General features: G+C 37.3%; 1 protein-coding gene across 1 annotated transcript in view; it reads left to right on the forward strand.

Annotated features, from left to right (window-relative positions):
* The window catches only part of LOC110462016 (disks large homolog 5-like), a gene marked incomplete at its 3' end in the record, with an annotated part of 193122 nt that overhangs the window by 117116 nt on the left and 51163 nt on the right, over positions 1-24843 (forward strand). Inside the window, exons 12-15 of the mRNA XM_021515790.1 lie at positions 5206-5275; positions 7459-7621; positions 12160-12262; positions 21795-21888. Of these exons, the coding sequence (XP_021371465.1) occupies positions 5206-5275; positions 7459-7621; positions 12160-12262; positions 21795-21888 (430 nt within the window). The remainder of the gene's footprint in view (positions 1-5205; positions 5276-7458; positions 7622-12159; positions 12263-21794; positions 21889-24843) is intronic.

Genomic DNA, 24843 nt, shown 5'->3' on the forward strand with positions numbered 1-24843 from the left:
TCCTTCAGACTATTATGATGGTTGGAATAATTTTCACGTGATGCGGTTTAAAATGGTGTTTTTTTTACAATTCGTTTCGACAAATATATATTCCGTAAAATTTTCGACCGAACGTTTCACAAACGCTTTTTAAATGGAAAGATGAAGACGCAAGTGCTACGGAAACGATACGGAAGTGCTACGGAAACGCTACGCAAGTGCTACCGAAATGCTACGGTAATGGTACGGAAGTACTACGGAAATGCTACGCAAGTGATACGCAAGTGATACGCAAACGGTACGGAAATGCTACGCAAACGGTACACTGAAAGTGGAACAGCGAACGTGTACGGGTCTGTATGACCCCCTAGGGGCATAGGGGTGGGGCTCTGTTTGAAGTTTGTTCTCACTATATATCTCATGTACTGGATGGATCTTTCTGAAATTTCATATGTACTTACAGCACCTACCATGGAGTGCTATATCTTTACTTCATACCAATTATTTAAAACATATTCAGGTGAGCGATACAGGCCCTCTGGGCCTCTTGTTAATTGACCTCATCTAAATAAACTTTATTTCAGTCCACTTTTAAGGTTACAGGTGTTGGGTTGATACCAGGTAAACGATGCAGGCCCATTGGGCCTCTTTATTGGTTTTTGAAAGATCTTATTCACCCAGGTATTTATGCCTAAAGATTTTGATAGTAAGATTTCCAAGTTTGTGGGCCAGTTATGATAAGGTCATTTAGCCCATAATGATTTTGGGGAAAGAAACATGCACACCAGGCTTGTTCTAAGCCAAAACTGCCTTATTGAAAAGAAAAGTGGCATAAACCATAGGCTCAACCCAAGACACTATGTTTCTGTCTTAATGGAAAGAACAGTGGCATTTACCATAGGCTCAACCCCAGACCAAGTTTCTGTCTTAATGGAAAGAACAGTGGCATTTACCATAGGCTCGACCCCAGACACTGTGTTTCTGTCTTAATGGAAAGAACAGTGGCCTAAACCATAGGCTGAAAAAACAGTGGCTTATACCATAGGCTAAAGAGCAGTGGCCTAAACCATAGGCTAAAGAACAGTGGCCTATATCATAGGCTAAAAGAACATAGGCCTTAACCATAGGCTAAAATAACAATGGCCCAAACAGAAGGCTAAAAGCCAGACACTATGTTACTGTCTTAAAAAAAAGAAAAGTGGCCTATGCCATATGCTAAAGAACAGTGGCATATACCATAAGCCCAACAAGACACTGTGTTACTGTCTTAATGGAAATAACAGTGGCCTGAACCATAGGCTCCACCCAAGACACTATGTTTCTGTCTTAATGGAAAGAACAGTGGCCTATACCATAGGCTCAACCCAAGACACTTTATTACTTGTTTAATGAAAATAACTGTGACCTATACCATAGGCTTAAGAACAGTTGCCTAAACCATAGGCTGAAAAAACAGTGACTTTACCATAGGCTAAAGAGCAGTGGCCTATATCATAGGCTAAAAGAACAGTGGCCTTTACCACAGGCTAAAGAACAGTGGCCTATATCATAGGCTAAAAGAACAGTGGCCTATACCAAAGGCTAAAGAATATTGGCCTATACCATAGGCTAAAAAACCGTGGCATATACCATAAGCCCAACAAGACACTGTGTAACTGTCTTAATGGAAAGAACAGTGGCCTATTCTATTAGCTAAAGAACAGTTGCCTATAACATAGGTTAAAAAACAGTGGCATATACCATAAGCCCAACAAGACACTGTTACTATCTTAATGGAAAGAACAGTGGCCTGAACCATAGGCTCCACCCCAGACACTATGTTTTTGTTTTTATAAAAAGAACAGTGGCCTTTACCATAGGCTCTACCCCAGACACTTTGTTTCTGTCATAATAGAAAGAACAGTGGCCTGAACCATAGGCTCAACCCCAGACACTATGTTTCTGTCTTAATGGAAAGAACAGTGGCCTATACCATAGGCTAAAAGAACAGTGACCTATACCATAGGCTAAAAAACCCAGTAGCTTATACCATAGGCTAAAAGAACAGTGGCCTATTCATAGGTTAAAAAACAGTGGCATATACCATAAGCCCAACAAGACACTGTGTAACTGTCTTAATGGAAAGAACAGTGGCCTATTCTATTAGCTAAAGAACAGTTGCCTATAACATAGGTTAAAAAACAGTGGCATATACCATAAGCCCAACAAGACGCTGTTACTATCTTAATGGAAAGAACAGTGGCCTGAACCATAGGCTCCACCCCAGACACTATGTTTCTGTCTTAATGGAAAGAACAGCGGCCTCTACCATAGGCTAAAAGAACAGTGACCTATACCATAGGCTAAAAAACCCAGTAGCTTATACCATAGGCTAAAAGAACAGTGGCCTATTCAAAGGCTCACCCCAAGACACTGTGTTTCTGTCTTAATGGAAAGAACAGTGGCATTTATCATAGGCTCGACCCCAGACCAAGTTTCTGTCTTAATGGAAAGAACAGTGGCCTATACCATATACTCGACCCCAGACACTATGTTTCTGTCTTAATGGAAAGAACAGTGGCATTTACCATAGGCTCGACCCCAGGCACTGTGTTTCTGTCTTAATGGAAAGAACAGTGGCCTAAACCATAGGCTGAAAAAACAGTGGCTTATACCATAGGCTAAAGAGCAGTGGCCTAAACCATAGGCTAAAAGAACATAGGCCTTAACCATAGGCTAAAAGAACAATGGCCCAAACAGAAGGCTAAAAGCCAGACACTATGTTACTGTCTTAAAAAAAAAGAAAAGTGGCCTATGCCATATGCTAAAGAACAGTGGCATATACCATAAGCCCAACAAGACACTGTTACTGTCTTAATGGAAAGAACAGTGGCCTGAACCATAGGCTCCACCCAAGACACTATATTTCTGTCTTAATGGAAAGAACAGTGGCCTATCATAGGCTCAACCCCAGACACTATGTTTCTGTCTTAATGCAAAGAACAGTCGCCTATACCATAGGCTAAAGAACAGTGGCCTTTACCATAGGCTCAACCCAAGACACTATGTTTCTGTTTTAAAAAACCCAGAACAGTGGCCTACCCCATATGCTCGACCCCAGACATTATGTTACTGTCTTTATGGAAAGAACAGTGGCCTTAACGATAGGCTTGACCCCAGACACTATATTTTTGTCTTAATGGAAAGAATAGTGGCCTAAACTATAGGCTCGACCCCAGACACTATATTACTTGTTTAATGAAAAGAACTGTGACCTATACCATAGGCTTAAGAACAGTTGCCTAAACCATAGGCTGAAAAAACAGTGACTTTACCATAGGCTAAAGAGCAGTGGCCTATATCATAGGCTAAAAGAACAGTGGCCTTTACCACAGGCTAAAAAACAGTGGCCTATATCATATGCTAAAAGAACAGTGGCCTATACCTTAGGCAAAAGACAGTGGCCTATATCATAGGCTAAAAGAACAGTGGCCTAAACCATAGGCTAAAGAATAGTGGCCTATACCATAGGCTAAAAAACCGTGGCATATACCATAAGCCCAACAAGACACTGTGTTACTGTCTTAATGGAAAGAACAGTGGCCTATTCCATTAGCGAAAGAACAGTTGCCTATAACATAGGCTAAAAAACAGTGGCATATACCATAAGCCCAACACGACACTGTGTTACTGTCTTAATGGAAAAGACAGTGGCCTATAACCATAGACTAAAGAACAGTGGCATATACCATAAGCCCAACAAGACACTGTTACTATCTTAATGGAAAGAACAGTGGCCTGAACCATAGGCTCTACCCCAGACACTTTGTTACTGTCTTAATAGAAAGAACAATGGCCTATAGCATAGGCTAAAAAAACCAGTGGCCTATACCATAGCCTAAAAGAACAGTGGCCTATACCATAGGCTAAAAAACCAGTAGCTTATACCATAGGCTAAAAGAACAGTGGCCTATTCAAAGGCTCACCCCAAGACACTGTGTTTCTGTCTTAATGGAAAGAACAGTAACCTATACCATAGGCTCGACCCCAGACACTATGTTTCTGTCTTAATAGAAAGAACAGTGGCCTATACCATAGGCTCTACCCCAGACACTATGTCTCTTTCTTAATAGAAAGAACAGTGGCCTATATCTTAGGCTAAAGAACAGTTGCCTATACCGTGAGATAAAGAACAGTGGCCTATAAGATAGGCTAAAGAACAGTGGCCTATACCATAGGCTAAAAGAACAGTGACCTATACCTTAGGCTAGAAGAACAGTGGCCTAAACCAAAGGCTAAAGAACAGTGGCCTATACCATAGGCTGAAGAACAGTGGCCTATACCATAGGCTCTACCTCAGACACTATGTTACTGTCTGAATAGAAAGAACAGTGGCCTATACCATAGGCTAATGAACAGTGACCTATACCATAGACTAAAAAACAGTGGCATATACCATAAGCTCAACAAGACAATGTGTTACTATCTTAATGGAAAGAACAGTGGCCTATGCCATAGGTTCCACCCCATACACTATGTTACTATCTTAATGGAAAGAACAGTGGCCTATACCATAGGCTAAAAAACCAGTGGCCTATACCATAGGCTAAAAGAACAGTGGCCTATACAAAGACTCGCCCCAAGACACTGTGTTTCTGTCTTTATGGAAAGAACAGTGGCCTATACAATAGGTTCGACCCCAAGACTTTATGTTTCTGTCTTAATAGAAAGAACAGTGGCCTATATCTTCGGCTAAAGAACAGTGGCCTATACCATAGGCCAAAGAACAGTTGCCTATACCATGAGATAAAGAACAGTTGCCTATTCCAAGAGATTAAGAACAGTGGCCTATACCATAGGCTAAAAAAACAGTGGCCTATACCTTAGGCTAAAAGAACAGTGGCCTAAACCAAAGGCTTAAGAACAGTGGCCTATATCATAGGCCAAAGAACAGCCGCCTATGCCATGAGCTAAAGAACAGTGGCCTATACCATAGGCTCAACCCTAGACACTATGTTTCTGTAAATTAGTCTTAACCAACAAAACATTCAAAAAACATTAAACAAGCCAGAAAAGGAAATACGTAACTTAAATTTAGCAGATTTTGACCATTTTTGGAGAAAAGAATAAGTTATTTGTTCCTCAGGTCAGTTAAAGAACAATCATAATTTTTAATTACTGTTCAAAATTATTTATTATATTTGATAAATATAATAATAGATAAATAGAATTGTTCTCTCATTGAAGTTTCTGAGCGAAGCAGTCCTGGTTCTCCTTTACTGAACAGCAGATTAGAAATGCCTCAACGGAGGAGAAAGTAAGTATGACAGGAAATATAATCTCTATTGTACAGAGGAGAAAATAAGTATGACAGGAGATATAATCTCTATTGTACAGAGGAGAAAATAAGTATGACAGGAGATATAATCTCTATTGTACAGAGGAGAAAATAAGTATGACAGGAGATATAATCTCTATTGTACAGAGGAGAAAATAAGTATGACAGGAGATATAATCTCTATTGTACAGAGGAGAAAATAAGTATGACAGGAGATATAATCTCTATTGTACAGAGGAGAAAATAAGTATGACAGGAGATATAATCTCTATTGTACAGAGGAGAAAGTAAGTATGACAGGAGATATAATCTCTATTGTACAGAGGAGAAAGTAAGTATGACAGGAGATATAATCTCTATTGTACAGAGGAGAAAGTAAGTATGACAGGAGATATAATCTCTATTGTACAGAGGAGAAAGTAAGTATGACAGGAGATATAATCTCTATTGTACAGAGGAGAAAGTAAGTATGACAGGAGATATAATCTCTATTGTACAGAGGAGAAAGTAAGTATGACAGGAGATATAATCTCTATTGTACAGAGGAGAAAGTAAGTATGACAGGAGATATAATCTCTATTGTACAGAGGAGAAAGTAAGTATGACAGGAGATATAATCTCTATTGTACAGAGGAGAAAGTAAGTATGACAGGAGATATAATCTCTATTGTACAGAGGAGAAAGTAAGTATGACAGGAGATATAATCTCTGTTGTACAGAGGAGAAAGTAAGTATGACAGGAGATAAAATCTCTTTGGTATGGAAAATTTTGATTGGACATATCATAGTATGGGAGTGTCTGTCTTCAACACTTTGGTTTGGACAAGGTCACTCCAAAATAATGTTTCATTTTAATAAAACATGAAAGCTTGTTAAAGATACTAAGACTAAGGCTTAGTTTAAAGTTGAGGAAACTGCATAATTGAAATAGCATACTGGGATTTTATTGTTTGAAAGTGTCCACCCCAATAACATTGTGAACTATAGCCAGATTACGATGTTTATGTAGACGAAGGCTTAATTGAACGAGAGCAAAATTGTGAAGAATTAATTTAGCACACTGCCATACCTGTCTACCCTGACTTAAAGTAGATGGTGAGAATATGGTTTCAAAAGAGTGAGAATAGATGACCTTGACCAACATCGAAGGTCACAGGGGTCAAATGTGTTAAAAGATTTGAAAGACTTCCTCTGAATAACTGAGACACATATAGTGATGATATTTGGGCAGTATCATGGTGTGATGTGGTGCTTTAAAGCTTCCTCAAATAAATGACATTGATTCATTCATATTCAAGGTCACATGAATTAATTATGTGAAAACCTTTTAACAACTCCTTCTGCATAAATAGGAAGTTCTGGGTGATGATATTTGTCTAATGGCATGCTGGGATGGAGTTTTAAAAAAATCCACAAGTTCATGATCTTGACTTTTAATGTTGCATGGATCAAATGTGTAAAAACCTGTAATCAACTTCTTTTTAACGAAGAGTGCCAGGGTGATGATAGTTGGCCAATAGGATGGTGTGATAGAGAAGTACAAAGTTCCATCAAAGAAATGATCTTCACCTTATTAACCAAATTACATAGGAAATATCCTTGGACCAAGAAGACTCGATGTTGTATTGACAGAGGGCTGGCTCCCTTAAGGCAGCAGGATATGGCACAATAATGCGAACTGGAGACAAATTTTGAACTTTCTCCTTCAGTAAGGATTTAGTGATTTCAATGATTTAGTCTAGAACATCTAAAGCCAAGGAGACTCAATGTGTGGAAAAACTTGCAAAATCACTTTTATTTGGAACATTTTCCCATTAATCCCTAAAGATCACTGAAATGTAACAATTTTCATTCTAAAACCTTTTGCTTCTATTAAAAGTACTAATGCTGAAAATATAGTTATAAGAAATAGTGTTTAAGCTATAATCTTGTCCAGGCTGTAAGCTTTAATTCATTAAATATATTCAATGTAGGGGGTGGGCTTATTACAAAACATGGGTTTATTGCTGGTATAAATCTTGTACATCACTGGTACTGATAAGGTCTTTAGTGCAATGTTATAGGTCATGTCACCTTGAGCTACCAACTAAAGGTCGAAGTACAAAGCAAAACAGTTTATCTTAAACGAGAGAAACATCTAATATGACACCTGATTGCTTCAGGCCTTACCCTGGTGAAACCCGGACCATACATGTTGAGCGGAACCTGCAACCAGTTGGCTTCAATATCGAGAAAAGGAGTACAGGAGGAATCTTTGTATCTATGGTCAACACAAACAGCCTTGCAGCAGACGCAGGGCTCGTCATTGGGGACCAGTTACTAGAGGTAAGTTATTGAGAACCAGTTACTAGAGGTTAGTGATTAGGGACCAGTTACTAGAGGTTAGTTATTGGGGACCAGTTACTAGAGGTTAGTGATTTGGAAACAGTAACTAGAGGTTAGTGATTTGGAAACAGTTACTAGAGGTTAGTTATTGGGGACCAGTAACTAGAGGTTAGTGATTTGGGACCAGTTACTGGGGGATAATGATTAGGGACCAGTTATTGTAAACACCAAAACATTACATTGTCCTCCTAGAAAATTCTGGCTTACTGTATACACCAAAACATAACTTTTATATCAAAAACAATACTTACCACGTCCAATTATTATGCAAATGATCTCCAACTACCAGTTCTTTAACTCCCTCCCAAAGGAAAGTTTCAAATGCCCCGCGCAAATACGAAACTACTCCCTGTCCAAACCAGACATACGGGTGTAGGATGCGCGCGCACCTCCAACTTCCTCTTTTTCTTCCAGCGTCAATATTTTACTTTAACTTCTTCTCATGGCCAAGGATGATGATATTTGGCCAGAAGTAAACTGGGATAAAGGGCTACCAAGTTTGTTCAAATACATGACATTCACCTATTTTCAAGGTCACAGGGGTCAAATGTCTTAAAAAATCTTTAAACAACTTCTTTTAAATAACCAAAATGCCCAGGGTGATGATATTTGGCCAGTAGCAAGCTGGGATGAAGGGCTACCAATTTTGTTCAAATGAATGACCTTCATTCATTTTCAAGGTCACAGGGGTCAATTGTCTTAAAAGATCTTTAAACAACTTCTTCTGAATCACTAAGAGACCTAGAGTAATGATATTTGGCCAGTAACATGTTAGGATGAAGGGCTACCAAGTTTGTTCAAATAAAGTACCTTGACTTATATTCAAGGTCACTGGGGTCAAATATGTTTATTACCTTTAAACAACTTCTTCTGAATAACAAAGAGGCCTAGGGTGATGATAGTTAGCCAGTAACATGCTGGGATGAAGGACTACTAAGTTTGTTCAAATAAATGACCTTCATCCATTTTCAAGGTCACAGGGTCAAATATGTTAAAATCTTTAAACAACTTCTTCTGAATAAGCAAAAGCCCTAGGGTGATGATATTTGGCCAGTAGGATGTTGGCATGAAGCGCTACCAAGTTTGTTCAAACAAATGACCTTCCCTCATATTCAAGGTCAAAGGAGTCAATTGTCTTGAAAACCTTTAAACGACTTCTTCTGTATAATCAAAATTAAGCATTCTGGGAAGAAGCGCTATGAAGTTTGTTCATGTTTGACCTTTTAAGGTCACAGGGGTCAAATGTGTTTTAATCGTTTAACAGGTTCTTCTGACTGACTTGAAGACAAGACACTGATATTTTGCCTGTAGCTTTATTTTAGTCCACTTTTAAGGTTACAACTGCGAGATTAATACCAGGTGAGCGATGCAGGCCCTTTGGGCCTCTTGTTCCTATAGGTGTTTTGTTCGTGTTTCGAATAGAGGAAGTTGGAGGTGCGCGCGCATCCTACACCCATATGTCTGGTTTGGACAGGGAGTAGTTTCGTATTTGCGCAGCGCATTTGAAACTTTCCTTTGGGAGTTAAAGAACTGGAAGTTGGAGATCTTTTGCATAATAATTGGACGTGGTAAGTAGTTTTATCATAAAATGGGTTTTATATAAAAAAACTCAAATTGTCCTCATAGAAAATCCTGTCTTACTGTATACACCAAACCATTACGTTAACCTCATAGAAAATCCTGTCTTACAGTAAACCAGAAACATTACATTGTCCTCATAGAATATCCTGTCTTACTATAAACACCAAACATTACATTGTCCTCATAGAATATCCTGTCTTACTGTAAACACCAAACATTACATTGTCCTCATAGAATATCCTGTCTTACTATAAACACCAAACATTACATTGTCCTCATAGAATATCCTGTCTTACTATAAACACCAAACATTACATTGTCCTCATAGAATATCCTGTCTTACTATAAACACCAAACATTACATTGTCCTCATAGAATATCCTGTCTTACTATAAACACCAAACATTACATTGTCCTCATAGAATATCCTGTCTTACTATAAACACCAAACATTACATTGTCCTCATAGAATATCCTGTCTTACTATAAACACCAAACATTACATTGTCCTCATAGAATATCCTGTCTTACTATAAACACCAAACATTACATTGTCCTCATAGAATATCCTGTCTTACTATAAACACCAAACATTACATTGTCCTCATAGAATATCCTGTCTTACTATAAACACCAAACATTACATTGTCCTCATAGAATATCCTGTCTTACTATAAACACCAAACATTACATTGTCCTCATAGAATATCCTGTCTTACTATAAACACCAAACATTACATTGTCCTCATAGAATATCCTGTCTTACTATAAACACCAAACATTACATTGTCCTCATAGAATATCCTGTCTTACTATAAACACCAAACATTACATTGTCCTCATAGAATATCCTGTCTTACTATAAACACCAAACATTACATTGTCCTCATAGAATATCCTGTCTTACTATAAACACCAAACATTACATTGTCCTCATAGAATATCCTGTCTTACTATAAACACCAAACATTACATTGTCCTCATAGAATATCCTGTCTTACTATAAACACCAAACATTACATTGTCCTCATAGAATATCCTGTCTTACTATAAACACCAAACATTACATTGTCCTCATAGAATATCCTGTCTTACTATAAACACCAAACATTACATTGTCCTCATAGAATATCCTGTCTTACTATAAACACCAAACATTACATTGTCCTCATAGAATATCCTGTCTTACTATAAACACCAAACATTACATTGTCCTCATAGAATATCCTGTCTTACTATAAACACCAAACATTACATTGTCCTCATAGAATATCCTGTCTTACTATAAACACCAAACATTACATTGTCCTCATAGAATATCCTGTCTTACTATAAACACCAAACATTACATTGTCCTCATAGAATATCCTGTCTTACTATAAACACCAAACATTACATTGTCCTCATAGAATATCCTGTCTTACTATAAACACCAAACATTACATTGTCCTCATAGAATATCCTGTCTTACTATAAACACCAAACATTACATTGTCCTCATAGAATATCCTGTCTTACTATAAACACCAAACATTACATTGTCCTCATAGAATATCCTGTCTTACTATAAACACCAAACATTACATTGTCCTCATAGAATATCCTGTCTTACTATAAACACCAAACATTACATTGTCCTCATAGAATATCCTGTCTTACTATAAACACCAAACATTACATTGTCCTCATAGAATATCCTGTCTTACTATAAACACCAAACATTACATTGTCCTCATAGAATATCCTGTCTTACTATAAACACCAAACATTACATTGTCCTCATAGAATATCCTGTCTTACTATAAACACCAAACATTACATTGTCCTCATAGAATATCCTGTCTTACTATAAACACCAAACATTACATTGTCCTCATAGAATATCCTGTCTTACTATAAACACCAAACATTACATTGTCCTCATAGAATATCCTGTCTTACTATAAACACCAAACATTACATTGTCCTCATAGAATATCCTGTCTTACTATAAACACCAAACATTACATTGTCCTCATAGAATATCCTGTCTTACTATAAACACCAAACATTACATTGTCCTCATAGAATATCCTGTCTTACTATAAACACCAAACATTACATTGTCCTCATAGAATATCCTGTCTTACTATAAACACCAAACATTACATTGTCCTCATAGAATATCCTGTCTTACTATAAACACCAAACATTACATTGTCCTCATAGAATATCCTGTCTTACTATAAACACCAAACATTACATTGTCCTCATAGAATATCCTGTCTTACTATAAACACCAAACATTACATTGTCCTCATAGAATATCCTGTCTTACTATAAACACCAAACATTACATTGTCCTCATAGAATATCCTGTCTTACTATAAACACCAAACATTACATTGTCCTCATAGAATATCCTGTCTTACTATAAACACCAAACATTACATTGTCCTCATAGAATATCCTGTCTTACTATAAACACCAAACATTACATTGTCCTCATAGAATATCCTGTCTTACTATAAACACCAAACATTACATTGTCCTCATAGAATATCCTGTCTTACTATAAACACCAAACATTACATTGTCCTCATAGAATATCCTGTCTTACTGTAAACACCAAACATTACAATGTCCTCATAGAATATCCTGTCTTACTGTAAACACCAAAACATTACATTTTCCTCATAGAATATCCTGTCTTACTGTAAACCCAAAGAATATCCTGGTAAACTGTATTCACTGAAACATTAATTGGTTCAGATGGTAACAAATAAAATTAACCAACAAAAACACAAGTAATTGCATGATATAAAGGACTTAATTTTTTATGTGAGCAGCCACCAATGAGGAAAATAATTGTGTTATATTCATGGAGATTTTTAATGACTTGATATATTGTGTTTTAGATTTGTGGGATCAACATGAGAACAGCAACCCATGAAATTGCTGCTCGTTTTCTACACCAGTGTGGAAAAGATCTCACTCTACTTGTCCAATACAACCTTGATGGTGAGTTTTCCACCCTGATCTATTACAGGGTTGATGGTGATTAATCCCCCCTATTTTATCACAGGGTTGGTGGTGGGTTATCCCTCCCTGTTCTATTACAGGATTGATGGTGAGTTATACCCCTGCTCTATAACAGGGGTAATGGTGAGTTATCCCTCCTGTTCTTTAACAGGGTTGATGATAAGTTATCCCCCCTGTTCTATTACAGGGTTGATAGTGATTATCCCCTGATCTATTATAGGGTTGATGGTAAGTTATCCCCCTGATCTAAAACAAGGTTGATTGTAAGTTATCCCCCTGATCTATTACAGGGTTGATGGTGATTATCCCCTGATCTATTATAGGGTTGATGGTAAGTTATCCCCCTGATCTATAACAAGGTTGATTGTAAGTTATCCCCCTGATCTATTACAGGGTTGAAAGTGATTATCCCCCTGATCTATTATGTGGTTGATGGTAAGTTATCCCCGCTGATATATCACAGGGTTGATGGTGATTATCTCCTTGATCTATTACAGAGTTGATGGTTAGTTATCCCCCTGATCTATTACAGGATTGATGGTAAGTTATCCCCCTTGCTCTATTACAGGTTTGATGGTAAGTTATCTCCCCTGTTCTATTACAGGGTTGATAGTGATTATCCCCCTGATCTATTATGTGGTTGATGGTAAGTTATCCCCGCTGATATATCACAGGGTTGATGGTGATTATCTCCTTGATCTATTACAGAGTTGATGGTAAGTTATCCCCCTTGTTCTATTACAGGTTTGATGGTAAGTTATCTCCCCTGTTCTATTACATGGTTAATGGTGATTATCCCCCTGATCTATTACAGGGTTGATGGTGATTATCCCCCTTGTTCTATTACAGGTTTTATTGTAAGTTATCTCCCCTGTTCTATTACAGGGTTAATGGTGATTATCCCCCTGATCTATTATATGGTTGATGGTAAGTTATCCCCCTGATCTATTACAGGGTTGATGGTGATTATCTGCCTGATCTATTACAGGGTTGATGGTTAGTTATCCCCCCTGTTCTATTACAGGGTTGATGGTAAGTTATCCCCCTGATCTATTACAGAGTTGATGGTTAGTTATCCCCCCTGATCTATTACAGGGTAGATGGTAAGTTACCCCCCCCCCTCCTCCTGATGTATCACAGGGTTGATGGTGATTATCCCTCTGATCTAGTATGTGGTTGATGGTAAGTTATCCCAGCTGATATATCACAGGGTTGATGGTGATTATCTCCCTGATGTATTATAGGGTTGATGGTTTAAACAACTTCTTCTCAATAACCAAAAGGCCTTGGATGATGATATTTGGCCATTAACATGCTGGGATGAAGGGCTAACAAGTTTGTTCAAATGAATCACCTTTGCTCATATTCAAAATCACGGAGATCAAATATGTTTAAATCTTTAAATGACTTGTTCTGAATTTTCAAAAGGTCCAGGGTAATGATATTTAGCCAGAAATATGCCGGGACGGAAGGCTATAAACTTTCAAGGTCGCAGGCGTCATATGTTTAAATCATTTAATAGATTCAAATGGATCGAACACAGATATTTTGCCTGTAGCTGTATATTAGTCCACTTTTAAGATTACAAGTGTGAGATTAATACCAGGTGAGCGATTCAGGCTATTTCAAAATTCTTCTTCTCCAGACTCAGAAGTACTACAGTCATTTTCAGTGCATAAAAGAAAGATCATCAGGGGCTTTACCTAAATTGTAAATTTTAGGACCCCCGAGCTATCCATTCTCCCTTGGGGAGGGGGTAAAGTTTACAATAGTTATTTAGGGAAATAACACTTTTGGGTATATTTTGACAACTTTCTGTAGGATTTTTTTTTTACTTGGTGGGAATTATCCTTGAAGGAAGATGGTTTCAAATTGTAAAATTGAAATTCCTACCCCAACCCCTGGGGCCAGGGTCGAGCCCCAAAGGAAAAATTAACCAATATTTCAAAAATCTTCTTCTCCAGACTCAGAAGTACTACAGTCATTTTCAGTGCATAAAAGAAAGATCATCAGGGGCTTTATTTAAATTGTAAATTTCAGGACCCCCGAGCTATCCATTCTCCCTTTGGGAGGGGGTAAAGTTTACTATAGTTTATATAGGGAAATAACACTTTTGGGTATATTTTGATAACTTTCTGTAGGAAATTATTTTTACTTGGTGAGAATAATCCTTAGAAGAAGATGGTTTCAAATTGTAAAATTGAGATTCCTACCCCAACCCCTGGGGCCAGGACAGGGCTCCAAAGGGAAAATTAACCAATATTTCAAAAATCTTCTTCTCCAGACTCAGAGGTATTACATTCAATTTTAGTGCATAAAAAGAAAGATCATCAGGGGCTTTATTTAAATTGTAAATTTTAGGACCCCCGAGCTATCCATTCTCCCTTGGGGAGGGGGTAAAGTTTACAATAGTTATTTAGGGAAATAACACTTTTGGGTATATTTTGACAACTTTCTGTAGGAATTTTTTTTTACTTGGTGGGAATTATCCTTGAAGGAAGATGGTTTCAAATTGTAAAATTGAAATTCCTACCCCAACCCCTGGGGCCAGGGTCGAGCCCCAAAGGAAAAATTAACCAATATTTCAAAAATCTTCTTCTCCAGACTCAGAAGTACTACAGTCATTTTCAGTGCATAAAAGAAAGATCATCAGGGGCTTTATTTAAATTGTAAATTTCAGGACCCCCGAGCTATCCATTCTCCCTTTGGGAGGGGGTAAAGTTTACTATAGTTTATATAGGGAAATAACACTTTTGGGTATATTTTGATAACTTTCTGTAGGAAATTATTTTTACTTGGTGAGAATAATCCTTAGAAGAAGATGGTTTCAAATTGTAAAATTGAGATTCCTACCCCAACCCCTGGGGCCAGGACAGGGCTCCAAAGGGAAAATTAACCAATATTTCAAAAATCTTCTTCTCCAGACTCAGAGGTATTACATTCAATTTTAGTGCATAAAAAGAAAGATCATCAGGGGCTTTATTTAAATTGTAAATTTTAGGACCCCCGAGCTATCCATTCTCCCTTGGGGAGGGGGTAAAGTTTACAATAGTTATTTAGGGAAATAACACTTTTGGGTATATTTTGACAACTTTCTGTAGGAATTTTTTTTTACTTGGTGGGAATTATCCTTGAAGGAAGATGGTTTCAAATTGTAAAATTGAAATTCCTACCCCAACCCCTGGGGCCAGGGTCGAGCCCCAAAGGAAAAATTAACCAATATTTCAAAAATCTTCTTCTCCAGACTCAGAAGTACTACAGTCATTTTCAGTGCATAAAAGAAAGATCATCAGGGGCTTTATTTAAATTGTAAATTTCAGGACCCCCGAGCTATCCATTCTCCCTTTGGGAGGGGGTAAAGTTTACTATAGTTTATATAGGGAAATAACACTTTTGGGTATATTTTGATAACTTTCTGTAGGAAATTATTTTTACTTGGTGAGAATAATCCTTAGAAGAAGATGGTTTCAAATTGTAAAATTGAGATTCCTACCCCAACCCCTGGGGCCAGGACAGGGCTCCAAAGGGAAAATTAACCAATATTTCAAAAATCTTCTTCTCCAGACTCAGAGGTATTACATTCAATTTTAGTGCATAAAAAGAAAGATCATCAGGGGCTTTATTTAAATTGTAAATTTTAGGACCCCCGAGCTATCCATTCTCCCTTGGGGAGGGGGTAAAGTTTACAATAGTTATTTAGGGAAATAACACTTTTGGGTATATTTTGACAACTTTCTGTAGGAATTTTTTTTTACTTGGTGGGAATTATCCTTGAAGGAAGATGGTTTCAAATTGTAAAATTGAAATTCCTACCCCAACCCCTGGGGCCAGGGTCGAGCCCCAAAGGAAAAATTAACCAATATTTCAAAAATCTTCTTCTCCAGACTCAGAAGTACTACAGTCATTTTCAGTGCATAAAAGAAAGATCATCAGGGGCTTTATTTAAATTGTAAATTTCAGGACCCCCGAGCTATCCATTCTCCCTTTGGGAGGGGGTAAAGTTTACTATAGTTTATATAGGGAAATAACACTTTTGGGTATATTTTGATAACTTTCTGTAGGAAATTATTTTTACTTGGTGAGAATAATCCTTAGAAGAAGATGGTTTCAAATTGTAAAATTGAGATTCCTACCCCAACCCCTGGGGCCAGGACAGGGCTCCAAAGGGAAAATTAACCAATATTTCAAAAATCTTCTTCTCCAGACTCAGAGGTATTACATTCAATTTTAGTGCATAAAAAGAAAGATCATCAGGGGCTTTATTTAAATTGTAAATTTTAGGACCCCCGAGCTATCCATTCTCCCTTGGGGAGGGGGTAAAGTTTACAATAGTTATTTAGGGAAATAACACTTTTGGGTATATTTTGACAACTTTCTGTAGGAATTTTTTTTTACTTGGTGGGAATTATCCTTGAAGGAAGATGGTTTCAAATTGTAAAATTGAAATTCCTACCCCAACCCCTGGGGCCAGGGTCGAGCCCCAAAGGAAAAATTAACCAATATTTCAAAAATCTTCTTCTCCAGACTCAGAAGTACTACAGTCATTTTCAGTGCATAAAAGAAAGATCATCAGGGGCTTTATTTAAATTGTAAATTTCAGGACCCCCGAGCTATCCATTCTCCCTTTGGGAGGGGGTAAAGTTTACTATAGTTTATATAGGGAAATAACACTTTTGGGTATATTTTGATAACTTTCTGTAGGAAATTATTTTTACTTGGTGAGAATAATCCTTAGAAGAAGATGGTTTCAAATTGTAAAATTGAGATTCCTACCCCAACCCCTGGGGCCAGGACAGGGCTCCAAAGGGAAAATTAACCAATATTTCAAAAATCTTCTTCTCCAGACTCAGAGGTATTACATTCAATTTTAGTGCATAAAAAGAAAGATCATCAGGGGCTTTATTTAAATTGTAAATTTTAGGACCCCCGAGCTATCCATTCTCCCTTGGGGAGGGGGTAAAGTTTACAATAGTTATTTAGGGAAATAACACTTTTGGGTATATTTTGACAACTTTCTGTAGGAATTTTTTTTTACTTGGTGGGAATTATCCTTGAAGGAAGATGGTTTCAAATTGTAAAATTGAAATTCCTACCCCAACCCCTGGGGCCAGGGTCGAGCCCCAAAGGAAAAATTAACCAATATTTCAAAAATCTTCTTCTCCAGACTCAGAAGTACTACAGTCATTTTCAGTGCATAAAAGAAAGATCATCAGGGGCTTTATTTAAATTGTAAATTTCAGGACCCCCGAGCTATCCATTCTCCCTTTGGGAGGGGGTAAAGTTTACTATAGTTTATATAGGGAAATAACACTTTTGGGTATATTTTGATAACTTTCTGTAGGAAATTATTTTTACTTGGTGAGAATAATCCTTAGAAGAAGATGGTTTCAAATTGTAAAATTGAGATTCCTACCCCAACCCCTGGGGCCAGGACAGGGCTCCAAAGGGAAAATTAACCAATATTTCAAAAATCTTCTTCTCCAGACTCAGAGGTATTACATTCAATTTTAGTGCATAAAAAGAAAGATCATCAGGGGCTTTATTTAAATTGTAAATTTTAGGACCCCCGAGCTATCCATTCTCCCTTGGGGAGGGGGTAAAGTTTACAATAGTTATTTAGGGAAATAACACTTTTGGGTATATTTTGACAACTTTCTGTAGGAATTTTTTTTTACTTGGTGGGAATTATCCTTGAAGGAAGATGGTTTCAAATTGTAAAATTGAAATTCCTACCCCAACCCCTGGGGCCAGGGTCGAGCCCCAAAGGAAAAATTAACCAATATTTCAAAAATCTTCTTCTCCAGACTCAGAAGTACTACAGTCATTTTCAGTGCATAAAAGAAAGATCATCAGGGGCTTTATTTAAATTGTAAATTTCAGGACCCCCGAGCTATCCATTCTCCCTTTGGGAGGGGGTAAAGTTTACTATAGTTTATATAGGGAAATAACACTTTTGGGTATATTTTGATAACTTTCTGTAGGAAATTATTTTTACTTGGTGAGAATAATCCTTAGAAGAAGATGGTTTCAAATTGTAAAATTGAGATTCCTACCCCAACCCCTGGGGCCAGGACAGGGCTCCAAAGGGAAAATTAACCAATATTTCAAAAATCTTCTTCTCCAGACTCAGAGGTATTACATTCAATTTTAGTGCATAAAAAGAAAGATCATCAGGGGCTTTATTTAAATTGTAAATTTTAGGACCCCCGAGCTATCCATTCTCCCTTGGGGAGGGGGTAAAGTTTACAATAGTTATTTAGGGAAATAACACTTTTGGGTATATTTTGACAACTTTCTGTAGGAATTTTTTTTTACTTGGTGGGAATTATCCTTGAAGGAAGATGGTTTCAAATTGTAAAATTGAAATTCCTACCCCAACCCCTGGGGCCAGGGTCGAGCCCCAAAGGAAAAATTAACCAATATTTCAAAAATCTTCTTCTCCAGACTCAGAAGTACTACAGTCATTTTCAGTGCATAAAAGAAAGATCATCAGGGGCTTTATTTAAATTGTAAATTTCAGGACCCCCGAGCTATCCATTCTCCCTTTGGGAGGGGGTAAAGTTTACTATAGTTTATATAGGGAAATAACACTTTTGGGTATATTTTGATAACTTTCTGTAGGAAATTATTTTTACTTGGTGAGAATAATCCTTAGAAGAAGATGGTTTCAAATTGTAAAATTGAGATTCCTACCCCAACCCCTGGGGCCAGGACAGGGCTCCAAAGGGAAAATTAACCAATATTTCAAAAATCTTCTTCTCCAGACTCAGAGGTATTACATTCAATTTTAGTGCATAAAAAGAAAGATCATCAGGGGCTTTATTTAAATTGTAAATTTTAGGACCCCCGAGCTATCCATTCTCCCTTGGGGAGGGGGTAAAGTTTACAATAGTTATTTAGGGAAATAACACTTTTGGGTATATTTTGACAACTTTCTGTAGGAATTTTTTTTTACTTGGTGGGAATTATCCTTGAAGGAAGATGGTTTCAAATTGTAAAATTGAAATTCCTACCCCAACCCCTGGGGCCAGGGTCGAGCCCCAAAGGAAAAATTAACCAATATTTCAAAAATCTTCTTCTCCAGACTCAGAAGTACTACAGTCATTTTCAGTGCATAAAAGAAAGATCATCAGGGGCTTTATTTAAATTGTAAATTTCAGGACCCCCGAGCTATCCATTCTCCCTTTGGGAGGGGGTAAAGTTTACTATAGTTTATATAGGGAAATAACACTTTTGGGTATATTTTGATAACTTTCTGTAGGAAATTATTTTTACTTGGTGAGAATAATCCTTAGAAGAAGATGGTTTCAAATTGTAAAATTGAGATTCCTACCCCAACCCCTGGGGCCAGGACAGGGCTCCAAAGGGAAAATTAACCAATATTTCAAAAATCTTCTTCTCCAGACTCAGAGGTATTACATTCAATTTTAGTGCATAAAAAGAAAGATCATCAGGGGCTTTATTTAAATTGTAAATTTTAGGACCCCCGAGCTATCCATTCTCCCTTGGGGAGGGGGTAAAGTTTACAATAGTTATTTAGGGAAATAACACTTTTGGGTATATTTTGACAACTTTCTGTAGGAATTTTTTTTTACTTGGTGGGAATTATCCTTGAAGGAAGATGGTTTCAAATTGTAAAATTGAAATTCCTACCCCAACCCCTGGGGCCAGGGTCGAGCCCCAAAGGAAAAATTAACCAATATTTCAAAAATCTTCTTCTCCAGACTCAGAAGTACTACAGTCATTTTCAGTGCATAAAAGAAAGATCATCAGGGGCTTTATTTAAATTGTAAATTTCAGGACCCCCGAGCTATCCATTCTCCCTTTGGGAGGGGGTAAAGTTTACTATAGTTTATATAGGGAAATAACACTTTTGGGTATATTTTGATAACTTTCTGTAGGAAATTATTTTTACATGGTGAGAATAATCCTTAGAGGAAGATGGTTTCAAATTGTAAAATTGAGATTCCTACCCCAACCCCTGGGGCCAGGACAGGGCTCCAAAGGGAAAATTAACCAATATTTCAAAAATCTTCTTCTCCAGACTCAGAGGTATTACATTCAATTTTAGTGTATAAAAAGAAAGATCATCAGAGGCTTTATTTAAATTGTAAATTTCAGGACCCCCAAGCTATTTGTTCTCCCTTGGGGAGGGGGTAAAGTTTACTATAGTTTATATAGGGAAATAACATTTTTGAGTATATTTTATCCATTTTCAGCAGAAAATTACTCAAACTTAGTTAGAATCATCTTTGGTGAATGAAGGTATTACAGTCAGAATCATCTTTGGTGAATGGAGGTATTACATTGTAAAATTGGGATTCCTGCCCAATCCCCAGGGGCTAGGGCCGGGCCCCAAAGGGAACATTTACCAATATTTTCAAATTCTTATCCTATGATGACATGACAAGTATTGTATTTCACTTAGTTTACATGCTGATTTCCACATCACATCGAAACAATAAAATAAAGCTACCAGTACCTATGATATAACTCAGGTAGCTAAGGCCCTTGGGCCTCTTGTTTATGCAGTTATTGTGCCCTCTCTTGGAAAACGTTTGCCCGCAGAAATTCTCCAAAACTACTGGGCCAATTGCGATGAAAGTTTTCAAATAATATAACTACCACCTGATGTTGTGCATCCAGGTATTATTATTTTTAATCAGACCCTTTCTTACAGAGTAATGGCCTTTTGTTGAAAAGTACTTGTCCAGACAATTCCTCCAACACTATGTGGTCAATTTCAACAGAATATTTCAGATATGATAACTACCAGCTGCTGTTGAAGAGAACAGATCAAGCTGTCATAAAACTATTTTTTTGTTAAAGTTAAAGTTTGTTATGCATTCTGATTTTTATCCCCCGCTTTCACCGAAACAGGGGATATTAGGGTCTGTCTCACAGTCTGTCTGTCTGTCTGTGTCTGTCTGTCACGCTTCGTTTCCGTGCAATATCTACAACAAATTTTAACCGATTTTGGTCACAGGGTTAAATACCTTAAGAGCTCTGCCAAGTGCGATAACCACTTTCAGCAGACCCCATTTGTCGGAGTTATGGCCCCTTGAATAATGGAAAATGTCATTATCTGCCGCGCTTCATTTCCGTGCAATAACTTCAACAAAACGGCCAAGTTTGACAACCACTTTAATTGGACTCTATTTGGCAGAGTCATTATCTGCAGTTTCCGCTTAATAACTCTAGCAAATATTAGATTAGGCTTTTTTCTGCGAGTGTCAAGCTATATATTATGTCTCAACAGCACGATACTCACATGTTTAAACCTAACCTCAATAATGTTAACCTACAATATGTCCTGAAAGCGGGGGATATAAATTCCACGAATTTGCTTGTTTGGACTGATTTGAAAACCAAGATAGCCACCAGACAGCCATCTTTGAAAGTATCTTGGTTTCAGATTAAATTGGTAAATTAAGCTGAGATAGGACTTTTCTTTGTTTCAGAATATAATAAATTGTGAATTAAGCTAAGACCAAACTTTTCCTTGTTTCAGAGTACAATAACGGTGAATCATCAGGTGACAGCGCGAACACCTCCCCGAACAATTCTCCAGATTCCAGTACATTCAAGAAAGAGTCAAACCTGAGGTACAGATCTGTTCTGTTCATACACTGCTTATATTTGGCAAAAAACAGAGCAAAATCTACTCGTGTTCCCTGTATTTAGTGACTATCTTATCTTTGATTACTTTCAACTCTCTTAATTATTTAATTATACCCCTGCAAAAAAGTAAGGGGTGGGGTGTGTGTATGTGTTATACTGGTATCACCATGTCCGGAAAACTCCTCCTTAACTAACAGGTGGATTTCATTGAAACTTTGCATGAATGATCGTTATCTTTTGTAGTTGTGCACTGGCATTTTAATTTGGGATTTCGACCCTTTTTGATTGAGTAATGCCCCTTTTTATTGGTGGGAGACTTACAGTTCTAGTTTATATAGGAGCGGGGTATTAGTTAGCCTTTAGCTTTCAGTTCTAGTTTAGTTGTTAGTTGGCCTTTAGCTTACAGTTTTGGTTTATATGGGAGCGGGGGGTATTAGTTAGCCTTTAGCTTACAGTTCTAGTTAATATAGGAGCGGGGGGTATTAGTTGGCTTTTAGCCTACAGTTCTGGTATATATGGGAGTGGGGGGTATTAGTTAGCCTTTAGCTAACAGTTCTGGTTTATATAGGAGCTGGGGGTATTAGTTAGCCTTTAGCTTACAGTTCTGGTTTATATAGGAGGGGGGGGGGGGGGGGGGGGGATCAGCCTTTAGCTTACAGTTCTGGTTTATATGGGAGCGGGGGGGTATTAGTTAGCATTTAGCTTTCAGTTCTGGTTTATATGGGAGCGGGGGATATTAGTTAGCCTTTAGCCTACAGTTCTGGTTTATATAGGAGCGGGGGGTATTAGTCAGCATTTAGCTTACAGTTCTAGTTTTAAATTGGAATTTAACTGGATTAAACCACCTTGCAAACATTAACACCAACCAACCGATTCTGACAGGAAAAAATACTTACACCTTTGGCAAAATAAATGACAACGATTGGGAAAATAATTACAAGGCCTCGCTTTAAATATTTGATGCTAGTGTCGGTGCCAATTTTTGACAAAGTTTTAGGAATTTCAGCTCAATGTATAAAGGTGTTTACACATGTAACCTTCATGCAAATTTATCAGATCAGCCGTCTGTCAATTGTCCATTTCTTCCTGTTTAATGTGTACACGTGATCTGCAGGGCAAAATGACTTAGTTATGTGAATTTTATACACATTTATTATGTTGTGACTCATTATCTATGCACATTCACAATGTTGTTAGCTATGTAATGCAGAGTCGTTTCCCTTTAGACAATGTTGAAGGTTACTTAATGCAGGGACACAATGTTGAAGGTTATATAATACAGGATTGCTTCCCTTTACACTATGTTGAAGGTTACTTAATGCAGGGACACAATGTTGAAGGTTAGTTAATGCAGGGACACAATGTTGAAGGCTATATAATACAGGATCGCTTCCCTTTACACAATGTTGAAGGTTATATAATACAGGATTGCTTCCCTTTACATAATGTTAAAGGTTATGTAATGCAGGGTTGCTTTCCTTTACACAATGTTGAAGGTTATATAATACAGGATTGCTTCCCTTTACATAATGTTGAAGGTTATATAATACAGGATTGCTTCCCTTTACATAAGGTTGAAGGTTATATATTACGGGATTGCTTCCCTTTACATAAGGTTGAAGGTTATATATTACAGGATTGCTTCCCTTTACATAAGGTTGAAGGTTATATAATACAAGATTGCTTCCCTTTACACAATGTTGAAGGTTATATAATACAGGATTGTTTCCCTTTACACAATGTTGAAGGTTATATAATACAGGATTGCTTCCCCTTACATAATGTTGAAGGTTATGTAATGCAGGGTTGCTTCCCTTTACACAATGTTGAAGGTTATATAATACAGGATTGATTCCCTTTACATAATGTTGAAGGTTATATAATACAGGGTTGCTTCCCTTTGGACAATGTTGAAGGTTATGTAATGCAGGGTTGCTTCCCTTTACACAATGTTGAAGGTTATGTAATACAGGGTTGCTTCCCTTTACACAAAGTTGAGTGTTTTGCAATACAGGATTGCTTCCCTTTACATTTATTACTGCTGGGTTGCATTTCCCTTCACAAAACATTATAGTGGTCTCTCAGATTTGACTACAACTTATTGCATGGTGCATCTTCCGCCGTCAGTCGTCCATCCGTCGTCCGTCCGTTGTCTGTCCGTCGTCAACGTTTTACTTTAAACTTCTTCTCAGTATCCAAAAGGCCTAGGGTGATGATATTTGGCCAGAAGCATGCTGATATGAAGGGCTATCAAGTTTGTTCAAATAAATGACCATTCGTTTTCAAGGTCACATGGGTCAAATATGTTTTAAACCTTTTAACAACTTCTTCTGAATAACCAAGAGGCCTAGAATAATGCCAGTAGCATGCTGGGATGAAGGACTATCAAGTTTGTTCAAATGAATGACCTTGACATATATTCAAGACTACCAAGTGAATGACCTTCGCCCGTATTCAAGGTCACAGTGGTCAATATATGTTTAAATCTTTAAATGATTCGTTCTGTATTACCAAAAGGTCCAGGGTAATAATATTTTGCAAGAAGCATGCTGGGTTGGAAGACTTAAAACTCTGTTCAACCTAATGTCCATGTTCGACATTCAAGGTCACAGGCGTCATATGTTTAAATCTTTAAATAGGTTCTTATGAATCAAACACTGATATTCTACCTGTGGCTGTATTTTAGTCCACTTTTAAGATTGCAAATGTGAGATAAATACCAGATGAGCGATGCAGGCCCATTGGGCTTCTTGATATAATTATTATTATTCTGCACAAATCTTTTCACAGCCTTTTCTACTAAATGACAGCAGGGTTTTCCTTGATATTTTAACATGTTGTAGGTCATGGTCTGGAGATGCCATTGAAGTATTTTCAACTTCATCAAAAATTCAATATGGCCGCTTTGACCTATAAAGTGATTTTTTAATCCTTTTTTA

The sequence above is a fragment of the Mizuhopecten yessoensis genome, unplaced genomic scaffold, assembly GCF_002113885.1.
Source record: "Mizuhopecten yessoensis strain PY_sf001 unplaced genomic scaffold, ASM211388v2 scaffold1411, whole genome shotgun sequence".
Lineage (NCBI taxonomy): Eukaryota > Metazoa > Mollusca > Bivalvia > Pectinida > Pectinidae > Mizuhopecten > Mizuhopecten yessoensis.